This window comes from Nycticebus coucang, chromosome 13, assembly GCF_027406575.1.
Source record: "Nycticebus coucang isolate mNycCou1 chromosome 13, mNycCou1.pri, whole genome shotgun sequence".
Taxonomy (NCBI): domain Eukaryota; kingdom Metazoa; phylum Chordata; class Mammalia; order Primates; family Lorisidae; genus Nycticebus; species Nycticebus coucang.
Genome location: NC_069792.1, coordinates 93,225,942 through 93,238,867, shown reverse-complemented (window position 1 = coordinate 93,238,867; position 12,926 = coordinate 93,225,942). Strand labels below are relative to the sequence as shown.

At 44.3% G+C, this 12,926-nt stretch overlaps 1 protein-coding gene across 1 annotated transcript in view; it reads right to left on the bottom strand.

Annotated features, from left to right (window-relative positions):
• Nucleotides 1–12,926, bottom strand: part of TG (thyroglobulin) — a 231,284-nt gene that overhangs the window by 174,603 nt on the left and 43,755 nt on the right. Inside the window, exons 21-24 of the mRNA XM_053558250.1 lie at nucleotides 9,370–9,519; nucleotides 7,209–7,379; nucleotides 2,214–2,330; nucleotides 518–633 (exon numbers count right to left, since the gene is read on the bottom strand). Coding sequence (XP_053414225.1) covers nucleotides 518–633; nucleotides 2,214–2,330; nucleotides 7,209–7,379; nucleotides 9,370–9,519 — 554 coding nt within the window. The remainder of the gene's footprint in view (nucleotides 1–517; nucleotides 634–2,213; nucleotides 2,331–7,208; nucleotides 7,380–9,369; nucleotides 9,520–12,926) is intronic.

Below are 12,926 nucleotides of genomic sequence, written 5' to 3'. Positions count from 1 at the left end.
AAGAAAAGAGACTTCTACTTTTCACTGGATGCTTTTTATCCTAATTTGATGGTATCACATAAAATTGCCCATATTCTCCCAGCTCTCACTTACAGAGAGAGAGCTGGGAGAATATTTCTTTTTAAACCATAATCATATTTTTTTCTACAATGGAAAGGAAATCTGGGGCCTGGGACACCAAAGGGCAGATGGTCTTTAGGGCTCTGAACAATGTCCCCCTCATGTCTGGTGCCTGAAGTGCTTGATGAGGTAAGCGCTGGGACACACGACAGGTGCTCACCCTCAAGGGTCTTTTCTGGCTCATTAATCAGGTGAATATTCCTTACGTCAGCTGTGCCCTGGGTCTGCCTCTTGCCTGTTATGACTTTAATTCCCCAAAGTCCCATCACTTTGAAGAAATGGGATCAACAGGGAATATTCGCGTCACCCCCTGGTCACCTTGGTGGCAATTTCATCAGAGTATGTCTGACCCAGAATGGACAAGAGGCAGGACTGCCAGGCGGCTCTTTCAGCTCACCTGACCAGAAGCCACGCAGACAACGTTGTCATTTGTCCCCGTGTAGAAGTCACATGAGAACTCTGAGCCCACTGTGGACGTGGTGAGGAAGCTGCAGGCATCATCTGCTGCGCAATCTGCAAGCACCGGGGGACAGTCACCCACCTGTCTCTCAGGTGGTGTTGGGGACAGAACAGGCACATACCCTAACTCCTGCCCCCCACACCCAAATGTAAACACACAGCTACACACAGACATACATTCAAATACACAGACCTCTGACAGACACACACACACAAATACATATAGCCACAAATACACAAGTGCACACGAAATGCACACTCAACACACACACTGCGTATGAGCGCACACACAAAACACACATGTAGGAGGCATTTGCTGAGCACATACCCCGAACCACATGCTGTGTTAAGCACTTCTGTGTACTGAATCATTGATCCCCATCTCAGAGACAAGGAAACTGAGGCACAGCTTAGTCTGTTCACTCACCCAGAGTTAGAAATGCCACCTGCCGTGGAATGCCAGTGTCTCACTTATCTGATAGGGAACCATCTTACTAGGCCTCCCTGACAAGGCTGTCTTTCTCAAACTGTTACCCATTTCCACTCGGCATACTTTTAATACTGAGTTTGGCCCAGTTGGTGAAACCATCTCCTCACACTAACAAACGGGCCCATTTCCCTGCGTGCCTCAGCTCCCAGGATTTGCATCCTCCTTTTCTTTCCACCTCATCAGTTTGCCCTTCTAACTTAAGCTGCGTCCATAGTGTATGTGTGTACACCTTGGTGTGTACGATGCTCCTATCAAGACAAAGAACTGCCGTCCCCATGCGCCAAGTGTGCTGGCTTGGTGCTGGTTCCTGCCTTGGTTCTATTCTTCCCATTCCTGAAAATATCTTTCATTCTGCAAACACCTTTATTTCAGCTTCTACTTCATGCCTTGAACTGTGTGTGACACAAACAGTAGTGTAAGTTCATCATAACTAGAGCAGAGATCCAAATTCATAGTCAGAGTGTTAATCACTTAATAACTAAGCCACATGTGGTTACTGAGAGACACATAATGTAATGGTTAAGGCTGTAGGCTTTGACATCTGTCGTCTGGGTTTGAATTAAGTTCTGACACTTGCTAGGTCTATGTCACCAAACAAGTCACTTATATTCTTTTTTTTTTTTGGCAGTTTTTGACCAGGGCTGGGTTTGAACCCACCACCTCTGGTATATCAGTCTGGCACCCTACTCCTTTGAGCCATAGGCACCGCCCAAACTTACATTCTTAAAGCCTTATTTTTCTCATCTGTAACTTAGGATAACAGTGGCTACTTTATGGGTGGTTGTAAGGTTATGAAATAATCCATGTGAAAATACATCCTCAATAAACAGCAACTGTTATTACGCCACTCAGGCCTCACTGCTGAGAAAGGAAGATCTATATCCTAACCTGGACAAACCTACCTAATTTTGTTCATTTCTGCTCCATAAAATTTAACATAGATCTTGGCATATTCGTAGATATACTGTACTCTGCCATGTAATTATAAATTGAATATTCACTTTGGAAATCAGTCGATTTATAGTGTTTTTGACAAAGTATGTTTCATTATTCTTTAATGGGTTGATTTGATTTGTACTGATAATGTCCACAGGGCTTATTTCTATAGCATGCTGCATATGCCCAGCCGCCCACTGCCCCTTACCTGCCAAGCACTGCATCAGTGGGAATTCAGAGCCAGAGACTTGGGACCTAAGAGCCACAGGAGTGTTGGCATCGAAGATCACCTTGGACTCTGGAGCTTCCTCGAATTTTTGCATCACTGAAAATAAAGCATATTTGGGAAATATGACTCTGAAGGGTATAGGGCATCTGCAGAGAAGCCACAAAGAAGTGGTAGGTCAAGAAGTAACTTTCCCTTTGCAGGCCCCCACCCTGTCACACAAATGTGCCAGGGCGAATAATTCCTTTTCAAGGTAGCTCCAGCTGCTGACTCATATCTAATCCTGAGAGCTATAATTTACCAGATCTCCCTTCCTCTACCTCAATGTCAGGAGGAAAGGGGAACCTTCTTATTGGTATGAATTTTCTATCTAAACTTGTATTTTGCTGTCCAATCTTTTAATGCTGATTGTAGAATTATTTCACTGAAAATTTTCTTTCCATAAAACAACTTGAAATCTTTCGGAAATAGGTTAGTTTTTTTTTTTTTTTTTTTTTTTTAAGTACATGTAAGATGTGCATATTGTCCTGTGGCTCAGGCATTTTGAAGGTAGTATTTCTTTAAGCGATACATGAGCATCTGTTTTTCTAGCCACAACCCATATACCTGAGCTCTACTTGATAGGAAAAATATAGCTGCATGCTTATGAAGTTAGACAATAAGTTAGACAATATAATTTCTCAAGGCCACAAGACCTGAAGCTATTCTTCACCAAGAAAAAAAAAGTGGGGGGGTAGAACTCTCAAGAAATAAGATTTATCTTCAAACCACAAATACCCAAGAGTGTCACTATTTTGCAGGCAACTACCAAAAAGCAAGACTTATTTACCAGTCCCAAAGCACATGAATATCAATTCTTTGCTAATATAATTATAAACATAAACATAAGCATTCATGATCTTACACATTCATTGCTTAATAAAACAGACTCGTGTCTAGATTGGTTTTCATCAAATCAATAAATTCAAGGCTATCCAAATCAATCTCCTCAGCTTTCAAAATAAGCACAGAAAAAATGACAGGGTTGGAAGGTGAAATATTGATAAAATGGAAATGACATGTGTTAAGCTGACAAAATTTTTGATATAGACAGGAATTCTGATTTCACAAAGTATTGTGACCATTGAAGTTGCCGAGTTCATGTGCTCAGCCCACATTCAGCCCTTCTTTTTTCACCTTCTTCTCTTTTTTTATTTTTATGATCCTTGGTCTCTTGTTTGTAGAGATTGGCAGCTCCATCCAGCAAATGCCACATCGTGGTCATCCAGTGTCCCTGAGTGTTGGGTTGGAACAGACCAGATGCTCAAAACATTCTAGTAGACTAAATAAAATTTAAAAGTTCTTTCAGTTTCTAATTTTACCAAAAATGCAGTACATTTGGCCCTTCAGTTAGAGAATCTGCTGATTTTCAGGAAAGGAACATCTTGGTGATGGAGATTGTCGCATTGCAGCATTCTATGAAGACATTCATGGCCAAACAGAACAGAAACAATCCATGAACCAATTTGCCAGCAGAAGATTCAATTTGTCTCTGATACTTTGTCATTAGAGTCATATTTCCCAAATATGTTCCATTGATATAATTTCCATGTGTCAAATTTCTACTTAGTAAATACTTAAAAATGTCTTGGGAAATGCATGAAAGGTTGACATTAGAGCACAATATATATTTGATCATGATTCTTATATAGTATATCATGGCTATTTATGTGTCTGTTCTTCCCAGGGAAAAGACAATGTACTGGTTATATTCAAACCCTCACTAGCTAGAATAGTGACGGAGATACTAGTTTCCTTTATATTGGACAGATAGACAGATGGACTAATGAATGACAACATCTTTGCAACACCTAGAAACCAGCAGAAAACATTTTGATGGCATAACTTCAGTGGCAGCTACACAACTGTTTAGACACTCGATGTGGTATTTAAAATCTTCAGCATGGGTCGACAAAGGAAAGCATTAGAAAATTTCTAATATTAAATTATATTAATTATGCAAATTAATTTATTACATATAATTTTAATATATAATTACATAATATGTTAATTATATAATATAATTGTTAATTATATTTTATATTAAATGGATCTAATATTAAAGGGAAGATGAACTGGAAAGATTTCCAGTGGCCAAGGTCAGAGTAAGTCTGAGTAAACAAAGGCCATACAGAGAAGATGACAGCGAGCACCGTGGAGCTGCACCAGCAGGCACTTCACATACAGAGGCAGCCCGACGTTGGGGAAGGGCACTAACTCTGGAGTCAGTCCTTGGCTCAAGTCCTGAGACTGTCACACCTCATCAGCTGGGTGCCCTTGGGCATATATCTCAACCTTTGAGAATCTCAGTTTCCTGGCTGTAAGGATTAAACAACATGGCATGGATTACCTGATGCGTGGTAACGACTCAGTAAATGCCAGGTCCCTTTTGCCTTTGCAGAACATCCTGCTAAATGTCCTGTCAGGGTTTCTAAAATTGGCCACAGGAATTCAGGTGATAGGAGAATCTCCCTCCCTGAAGACCTTTCAGAAATAGTTTTAGAGAAGCCCAAATAACTAGAGCAATTCATTCATTCTGTCAATGAGTACCTACTACCCTGGAATAGACCAAAAATAAGAGATAGTTTTAGCCCCAAGGGAGTCTATGGTCTAATGAAGCCAGCCTAGAGAGGAGGCTGAGATATCACAATGTTATCCTAGTGCAGAACCGTGAGGAATTGTAAGGGGTATTGCATAAGCAGAATTGCCTTTTTAAGAAATTGTGCTAGAAGCATCATGAACAAATTTTGGAATGGAGCAGGGAGATGAGTCAGGAGGGTGTGGCAGTTCCATGTGGGTGACAGCAGTGGCTTGGAGGAAGGAAGTGGCAATAGGGAGGTATATAGCTAACCTCTAAGTCCTTTGCTTTTTCTGAAGCATAAAAGCCTCAAAAATAAAACTGCAATTCCACTCACTGCCAAAGAGAAAGTTCTTCTCAAAGGCAATTCTGCCAAGAGACATGTTGCCATCCTAGTGAGGGCCCAGATGATTAACATGGATCCAGAAAGGGAAACATAAACTCAGAGCTTTGCATAAGAAGCCAAAGATGCTGCAGGTCTATCTAGAGGTTAGTGCAATGTCAGCACTGCAGGGACACAGCATCAAAGGTGTCACAGCCCACCTGTGGTTCAGGAGCACTTATGCTGCCACTTATTAAACAGTCCTGTCTTCTCTGAACACTGGGCAGAACAAGGATGAAATACCCTACAAACTAAACACGACAATCCTCCAGGCTAAGCCATTGACAGGAGCACTTGGGCAATAATCCCAGAATGGCCAGTAATCACCGCTGGGCAAGTGGCTCCCCTTCTGTGGACACCCTCTCCCTCATCTGTCAAGGATCCACCTAATGGATCTCTCAATTTACTTTCCAGCTTTAACTCCCCTGGTTGGTATTCCTGCCCCAGAAAAGGTATATTGGAGAAAAATAAGAAACTTTGTCTGGTCTTGCCATTTATCCATGGGGACACACACCCAGACACACGTCCTTGGGATGTGTTAGCTCTTCACAAGAGAAGGGGAACAATTGCTCTGAGCATTAGAAAATGAAAACTCCTCACTTGCATTTTCTCTGATATTTTGTCATTAGCTATACCAACCTTTCTGGAGGACAGGCAGGTTGTGTGTGTATGTGTTTGTACACATGTGTGTGTTTACTGAATAAGCAAATAAATCTAGATAGAAGCACAGATTGGTGTAATAGAAAACACAAGGATTTAAGAATCAAACACACAGCAGACACACAAGTATATTACATCCTAACTATGGGATAAAGATAAGAACTTAAACATTCTTTGCCTCAGTTTCCTCTTCTAAAATATGGGCAATAATAATAACTAACTTTTCAGACTACCATAAACTTTAAATGTGATAACTATATAAAATGTCTGGTACATAGTAATCCCACATGTGTCAGCCCCTCTCCTTACACTAAGATACCAAGAGACTGTGGCAGGCAGGGCTGGCTCTGGCTTGCCTGTGTGTGAAGGTAAACCCTGGACCTCCAACAGAGGCAGGTGACCCTGCAGAAAGGTGAGAGGACTCTGCATGTTAAGGGACCTTGCAGACTGTTCCAGCCTCCTGCCTCATTTAACAGAGGAGGGAACAGGGCAACTGCCGCGGCTGAGACTTCTTATTCTGAAATATTTGTACTCTGGTGGGCCTGCCACTGCCAGTGCATCCTATAAGCCTCCCCCCACACACACTGGGAAGGCACTAATATCCCCATCTCACAGATGGGAAAACTGCTAAGGGCAAGGGAATCATCCAGTGAAGGGCACCCTTGGGATTGGACCATTGAAAATCCCATAGATCACGTTCTTTCCTTCCTCTCTGCAGGTGCCTTCGTACTTCACAGGTAGACTTGGATGTTCACCTGGGACTTTCCCACCCCCTATAGGAACTGTGCACAGAGAGCACTCAGTAAGGATGGAAGACAACGTAGGTTGATGTTGACCTTCACAGAGTCTCAGGAGACGGATAGGAAGCCATTAAGGGTTTGAGGATCAGAGAGGTTGAACAACTTGCCCTGGGTCACCCAGTGAGTAAGTTGTGGAACAAGGATTGGCATTCAGTTTTTCTACGACATTCTGCTGAGGGAAAATGCTGACCTGAGCTACTGAGGCAAGCTGCCTGCAAGAAGGGAAGCCTCAGCAGTTCTCTTTTCATAAAAATTCATCTCTTGTGCATCCTAAACTGTTATATTTAGGGGTAAGCGTTCCCAATGTCTGAAACCACATTCCAATTATTTCTAAAAGAGAGAAAAAGATATTCACAATGATTTGATCTTGGTAATGGGAATTTATTCCTACTCTTCCTTATGTAGATTAAAACTTTTCTTCATAAAAAGTTGAAGATGAATTTATCTCATGCATCTCTGCCCCTCTAGAAAGCCCCGAGACCATCCTCCTCTCCCCAGTGACCGCGCCCAGCACATACTCAGACACTGAGAGTCATTGAGTGGGGCCTCTGTTTCTGACCACAGCAGCCTCTGCCCCTCACTGTCCACGCAGAAGGCCTTCCCACTGCCCCCGTCCTTCTGGCTGGCTCGGTACTGGCCATCCTGGTCACATTGCAGGCCCACTTCATTCCTCTGACAGTCAGTGACACCTGGAGCCAAGAGAAGGACACAGAAGTCAACAGTGGGCCTCTAGGCTCTGGGTCATTCACCAGATGTCCAAGCAACATGTCTTACCCCAACATTCCAAGGTAAAACTCTTCAGAGTCCCCGCCCTGAGTAAAGACCCACACAAAGGCTCCCGGTGGATCAGTAAGTGCCCTGTGATCCAGCCCCACCCATCCTAACACCTGCACAACCACACTGCAAACGTTTACTGTTTATATTAAACAATGTGCTTCTGCTGTACTGTGGACTGAATGTTTGTATACCCACCAAAATGCACAAGTTAAATCCCTAATCTTCAATGTGGTGGTGTTTGGAGATGGGGCCTTTGGGAGGTAATAAGGTTTAGATGAGGTCATGAAAGTGAAGCCCTCATAATGAGATTAATGACTTTATAAAAAGAGAAAGAGGGGAGACATTTCTCTTTCCCTTTCTGTGTGTGAACCAAGCAAAGGCCACATGAAGATGCAACCAGGAAGGGAACCTACAACAAGAAATGGGTATTGTTGGTACCCTGACTTCAGACTTCCAGCCTCCAGACCACGAAAAATAGAGTGTTGTTTAAGCCACCAAGTCTAGGGTAATTTGAAATGGCAACCTGAACTAAGACACGCTTGATGAGCACACTGTGGTGCGAGATATCACTGGTGCCATCGAGGAGACGAGGGAGTTGACATTGAGAGAAAGAAGGTGATTTGGCCTAGGAAGTGTTGATGGAAGGAAGAGGTGATGGTAGGGATGGAACCTGGTTTGGCTGATCCAAGCCTTAGCTTCTGTCCTCACTTCCCTGCCTTTCTTCTCATATCCCCTCCATAAACAAGGATCGTATCACATCAACCCTCCTTTAGCAAAGTGGTCCTTTCACATTTTTAGAGCACTTTACATCATCTCCAAGCACAGGGACTGGTATCAGGTGCAGACGCTGAGGGCGATGCCCAGAAACTCTCTGAATGGTTTCTTCTCTAGGAGGAATGGCAGACTTGCAGCCTACAGAATTCCTCTTACCTTTACTTTCTTGGAAATACTATCCCATTACCCTGTTCTCCTGACCAAGGAAACTGCCTTCATCAAAGAAAGTGATTTGATATCTTTTGAGCACTTGTTTTAAAAATTCTGAAAATTATTCAGATTTTAAGCAATAACTCTTTGCCTCACATTGACATCATTTCAGACTAACATAAAAAGATGCAGAACAAGACAAGTGATGAGTCCTTGCTAGGAAAACCCCAACAATACCCAGGTGACTGTGAAGTAAGTAGGCCGAGTGAAATCACGTGACATACAGGAAGGCCAAGTGGTCCTGACGTCCTGACAAATGTCTAGGGCCAGAAAGGGAATATGAGTTACGCAGGGCAATAGCTATCTGTGGAAAATATCTTCCACTTCTCAATCTGATATGACTGACTTATAAAAATCGGAAGTTTCAGAATCAGACGAAACCAAGATCAAAGGCCATTTAAGTCATTTGTTAGCTGAGTGACTTCAATTAAGTTTCTTTTCTTTGAGCCTTAACCTTCTTATCTGTAAAGTTGGGCTACTCCTATTTACCTTGCAGTGGTGTTAAGAGACTTGAATGAGACAACACAGGTAAAATGCCTGGTGCAGAGCCAGGTGTCCCCCTGTGGAGGCCCCTCTGATCACAGTGCATGTGCCCAGCAGCTCTCACTATGGGCAGTGTGGCCCCAGCTGCTACCAGAGAGACACTTGACAGTGGCAGGAGACATGTTTTGTCACAACTTGGAGATGGGGGTGCTACCAGCATCTCAGAGCTACTGAGGCTACCACACACCCTACCAGGTGGGGACAGCTCCCCCACAGCAAAGGATTTTCTGTTCCAAACTGTCAACAGTTCTGAGATTAGGGTAGTTGTTTGCACCCTCACATTAAACTGAAATTTTAAAAAAGAAAAGAAACCCTGTTCCATCCCATTACAGAGTTTTTCTTCAAAGCAGGATCCTTACTCACTGTAGGACTTACAGTGAGTCTGGCTGAAAGCTCCCTCGGAAATGGTCATTCTGCCCGCAGGACACAGCACACAGGCCAAGCTACCTGCCTCTTCTTGGTAGGATCCCATGGGACAGGGAATGCATCGCTCATCTTGAGAGTAGCTTCCTTCCGGACACTTAACTGGAAAGCAGAAACGTGATGCTAAAGAACAAGACATGTGCTTTACAGTTACCATCTCAGGACACGCAGGTACATGAAATCCTAAATTGGTTCAAAAGCCCATTCATTTGACAAATGTCCATTGAGAACCTACTGTGTCAGGCCCTGAGAGCCAAGGGTACCGCTGTGAAGAGGGCAGGTGAGCCTCCTGCTCTGCCAAAGGTGAGGGAGTCAGACAAGGATTTCTGACATAGGTGACTTGGAAGCAGGAGGGGGCCATGTTGTGAGGGAAGCCCCCTCTGAGATAGAATGATGAGGATCAGCCCAGGCAAAGATCTAGGAAAAGGGAATTCCAAGAAAAGAGAACAGCAAGTACAAAAACCCAGAGGCTGGCTCGGCGCCTGTGGCTCAAGCGGCTAAGGCGCCAGGCACATACACCTGAGCTGGCGGGTTCAAATCCAGCCCGGGCCCGCCAAACAACAATGAAGGCTGTAACCAAAAAATAAAAAAAAATAGCCGGGCGTTGTGGCAGGCACCTGTCATCCCAGTTATTTGGGAGGCGGAGGCAGGAGAATCACTTGAGCCCAGGAGTTGGAGGTTGCTGTGAGCTGTGATGCTACAGCACTCTACCCAGGGTGACAGCTTGAGGCTCTGTCTCAAAAAACAAACAAACAAAAAAAGCCCAGAGGTAGGAGTGAGTTTGGATTAGCCAAGGAAGGGAAGGAACAAGCCAAACAAAGCTGGCCACTGAGTTAGAGCTTGGTCTGCAAAGGAAAAATGGCATGAATTGCTATATTAAGGGCAGGGTGGAGGCTGAGGGTGGGAAGGTGCAAACTTGGGATCTAGAAAACTGGATGGAGTCCCACTGACCACTATACCTATATCATTGTGGACTTTACTGAGGCTCTACCTTCTCCTCTATAAAGTGGGCATTAATGTGACTACCTCGCTGTAATGTAGTAAAATGTATGTAAAATACATAGCATAACACCAAATGCACATATGTGCTCAACAAATGATATTTTTAGTCTTGAGGAAGTCCTTCTTTGTAGCCAACCTGAACACCTATGCTGTCCAAATAGGATGCCCTCTCTATGGGGCAATCCCCACAATTCAGCACTATCTCACATGCCTGCTGTGGCTCCTCTGCCTATTGGTCAATCAATAATTCCATTGCACAAACCCAGAATTAGGGGAGGCAGGGGAGGTTCTCACTTCCAGGGCTGTTGGGCTTTTGATTGACTCAGAAATGCCAAGTGTGAATGAGCATCTACCTCCTTAAATTTTGTACCCTGGTGCCTCCCTCACCTTGTCCCTACTGGGGTTATACTATGAGTCTACCCATAGGAGTCTGCTTTCTGCTGTCTGTTCCTTTGACTCCATCTCCAAATTCCTCCTAATTGTCCTCCTCTGATAGGGCTGGGAAACCAGAAAGCCAAGTAGAGCTAGAGTTCTCAGAAGAGTTCTTCCAAGAGTTCTAAGTTAGGCTGCAAGGAGCTATGCTCCAAGAAAAGTACATGAACTTGGCTACTGATGGTGACAGGCCAGAGAAGGGGCTAGTTTTGAGAAGGAGATTCTTTGAGCTTTCTTGCTTGGTTCAGTGTTGTGTTTCAGGAGTTTGCCAAATAACTACCAGACCCAAGTGAGTTTTTACCCAGTGAAATTTGGGAACTAAAATTTTGCCTACCTTGGGAACATTTATTCTGTGCCTGTCACTGCTGTGTTGTTTTACTTGTTCATCCTTCCCAAGAGTTAGCCTTTTATTCCCCATTTCACATATGGGAAAGCTGAGTCTCAGGACATCTATGCATAACTTTCTAGCAGGCTTTTCAGCAAGGGCAGCAGGGAAGTAAAATTATAAACTATGATAAGTACAGTGCCCTAGGTACTCAACTACAACCCTAGGAGAAAGGTGTCATCACCATTCTCAACTGGAGAGAATTAAGGCGCAAGGTCAAGGTTGACCAGGAAGAGAGGTTATAGAGATAGGATTTAAACCCCATCCATTCATCTCCAAACCAAAGTTTTTGGTCCGTCCACCAATCCAAGCACCTCTCTCTGGCAGAGAGGTCAGCACAAGTAAGTGGGCTGTGCTGAGATGGAGCAGTGTTGATTTATCACCTCCTACCTCTGGCCAGCATGTTGCTTGGTATTTCTGGGAAACTCAACAGTGTCTTTTTCAGTCTACCCTGAGCTATTAATATCTTCCCTCAGAAAGTAGAGTTTCATTACTTCTATGAGTCAAATTGTTGATGATTATCTCTGGCATGTCAACCCCAGAACTGTGACTTTGGGTTTTTTTTTGTTTTGTTTTGTTTTTTTAATATGTGGCCTCTAAGCTCATCACTAAAGGAGACCAAAAATCTTTCGGGCCAGCTGGAGTTCCCCTCCACAGCCTGAGGTGCAGGTGAAGGAGCAGAGAGAAGAGGATGGGAACAATTAGTACTAACTATTAATAACGTCTGCCGTGACCCAAATCACTTTGAGGCTCCTGTCAGTGCTCAAGGTGCTTGCATGCTGTCCCCCACCCCCGTCCCTTCCCTCTGTCTCTGACATCAAGAGTCTTTTCCACTCAAAACAACACTTCAGTAAGTCAGGATGACACAGCAGCTGGGTTCTGGTCATCCTTCCCCAGCAAGGGCTCCTCTCTAAGACCACCAGGTCACTTGCCACAGCCAGGTGCTTATCCTCAATCAGACCTCTCCCTTGAAATCCTTGGAAAACCCCTTTGGCCTCATTTCCCTCCTTTATAAAATGAGACAATTCAGCCTATTTGAGTTTTGGATATCACAAAATTCGGGACCACGCTACCCCTCCTGCCAACCCTTCCCCACAGGGCCCCTGCAGTGACTGCCGTGCTTTGCTCCTTTGGAAGAGGTGAAGCCCACACCTGGTCCTGACACTCTCACCTTAAAATTCCCCCATGGGGCCCCCTCTCCAGTCCAAGCCCCTCACTGTGTCAGGAGGCCTGTCCTGGCCCATCCCTGCCTGCCTCTCAAGCCCCACCTCCTGCCGCTTTCCCCACACTCCTCATTCCTGAGCTATAGAATCATGAGTACTGTCCCCATAAAGCCATAGTGCTGCTGTGCCCATCTCCATTTCTAGAATGTTCTTTACATGTTAGCATCCCAGCAAGGAGGTGGCTACACGTATGTGCCACACGCACACACACACCACCTCCTGTCTCATCCCACTCCCCAGCAAGCCTGCCCCGGCTGCCTTGACTAGGGTGCCTTTGGAGCCTCAGCCTGAGGACCAACAGGGTGTTGTACATAATTACATTTTGAAAGCTTGGATGGGCAGGCGGATGGATGGATGGCAGGAAAGAAGGAAAAGGAAGGAAGAAAGGAGGGAGGGAGGGAAGAGAAGGAACAAGGAAACAAGACATGTAAAAAAATAATCCAAAGGGAACTAGCTCTATTGTAAGA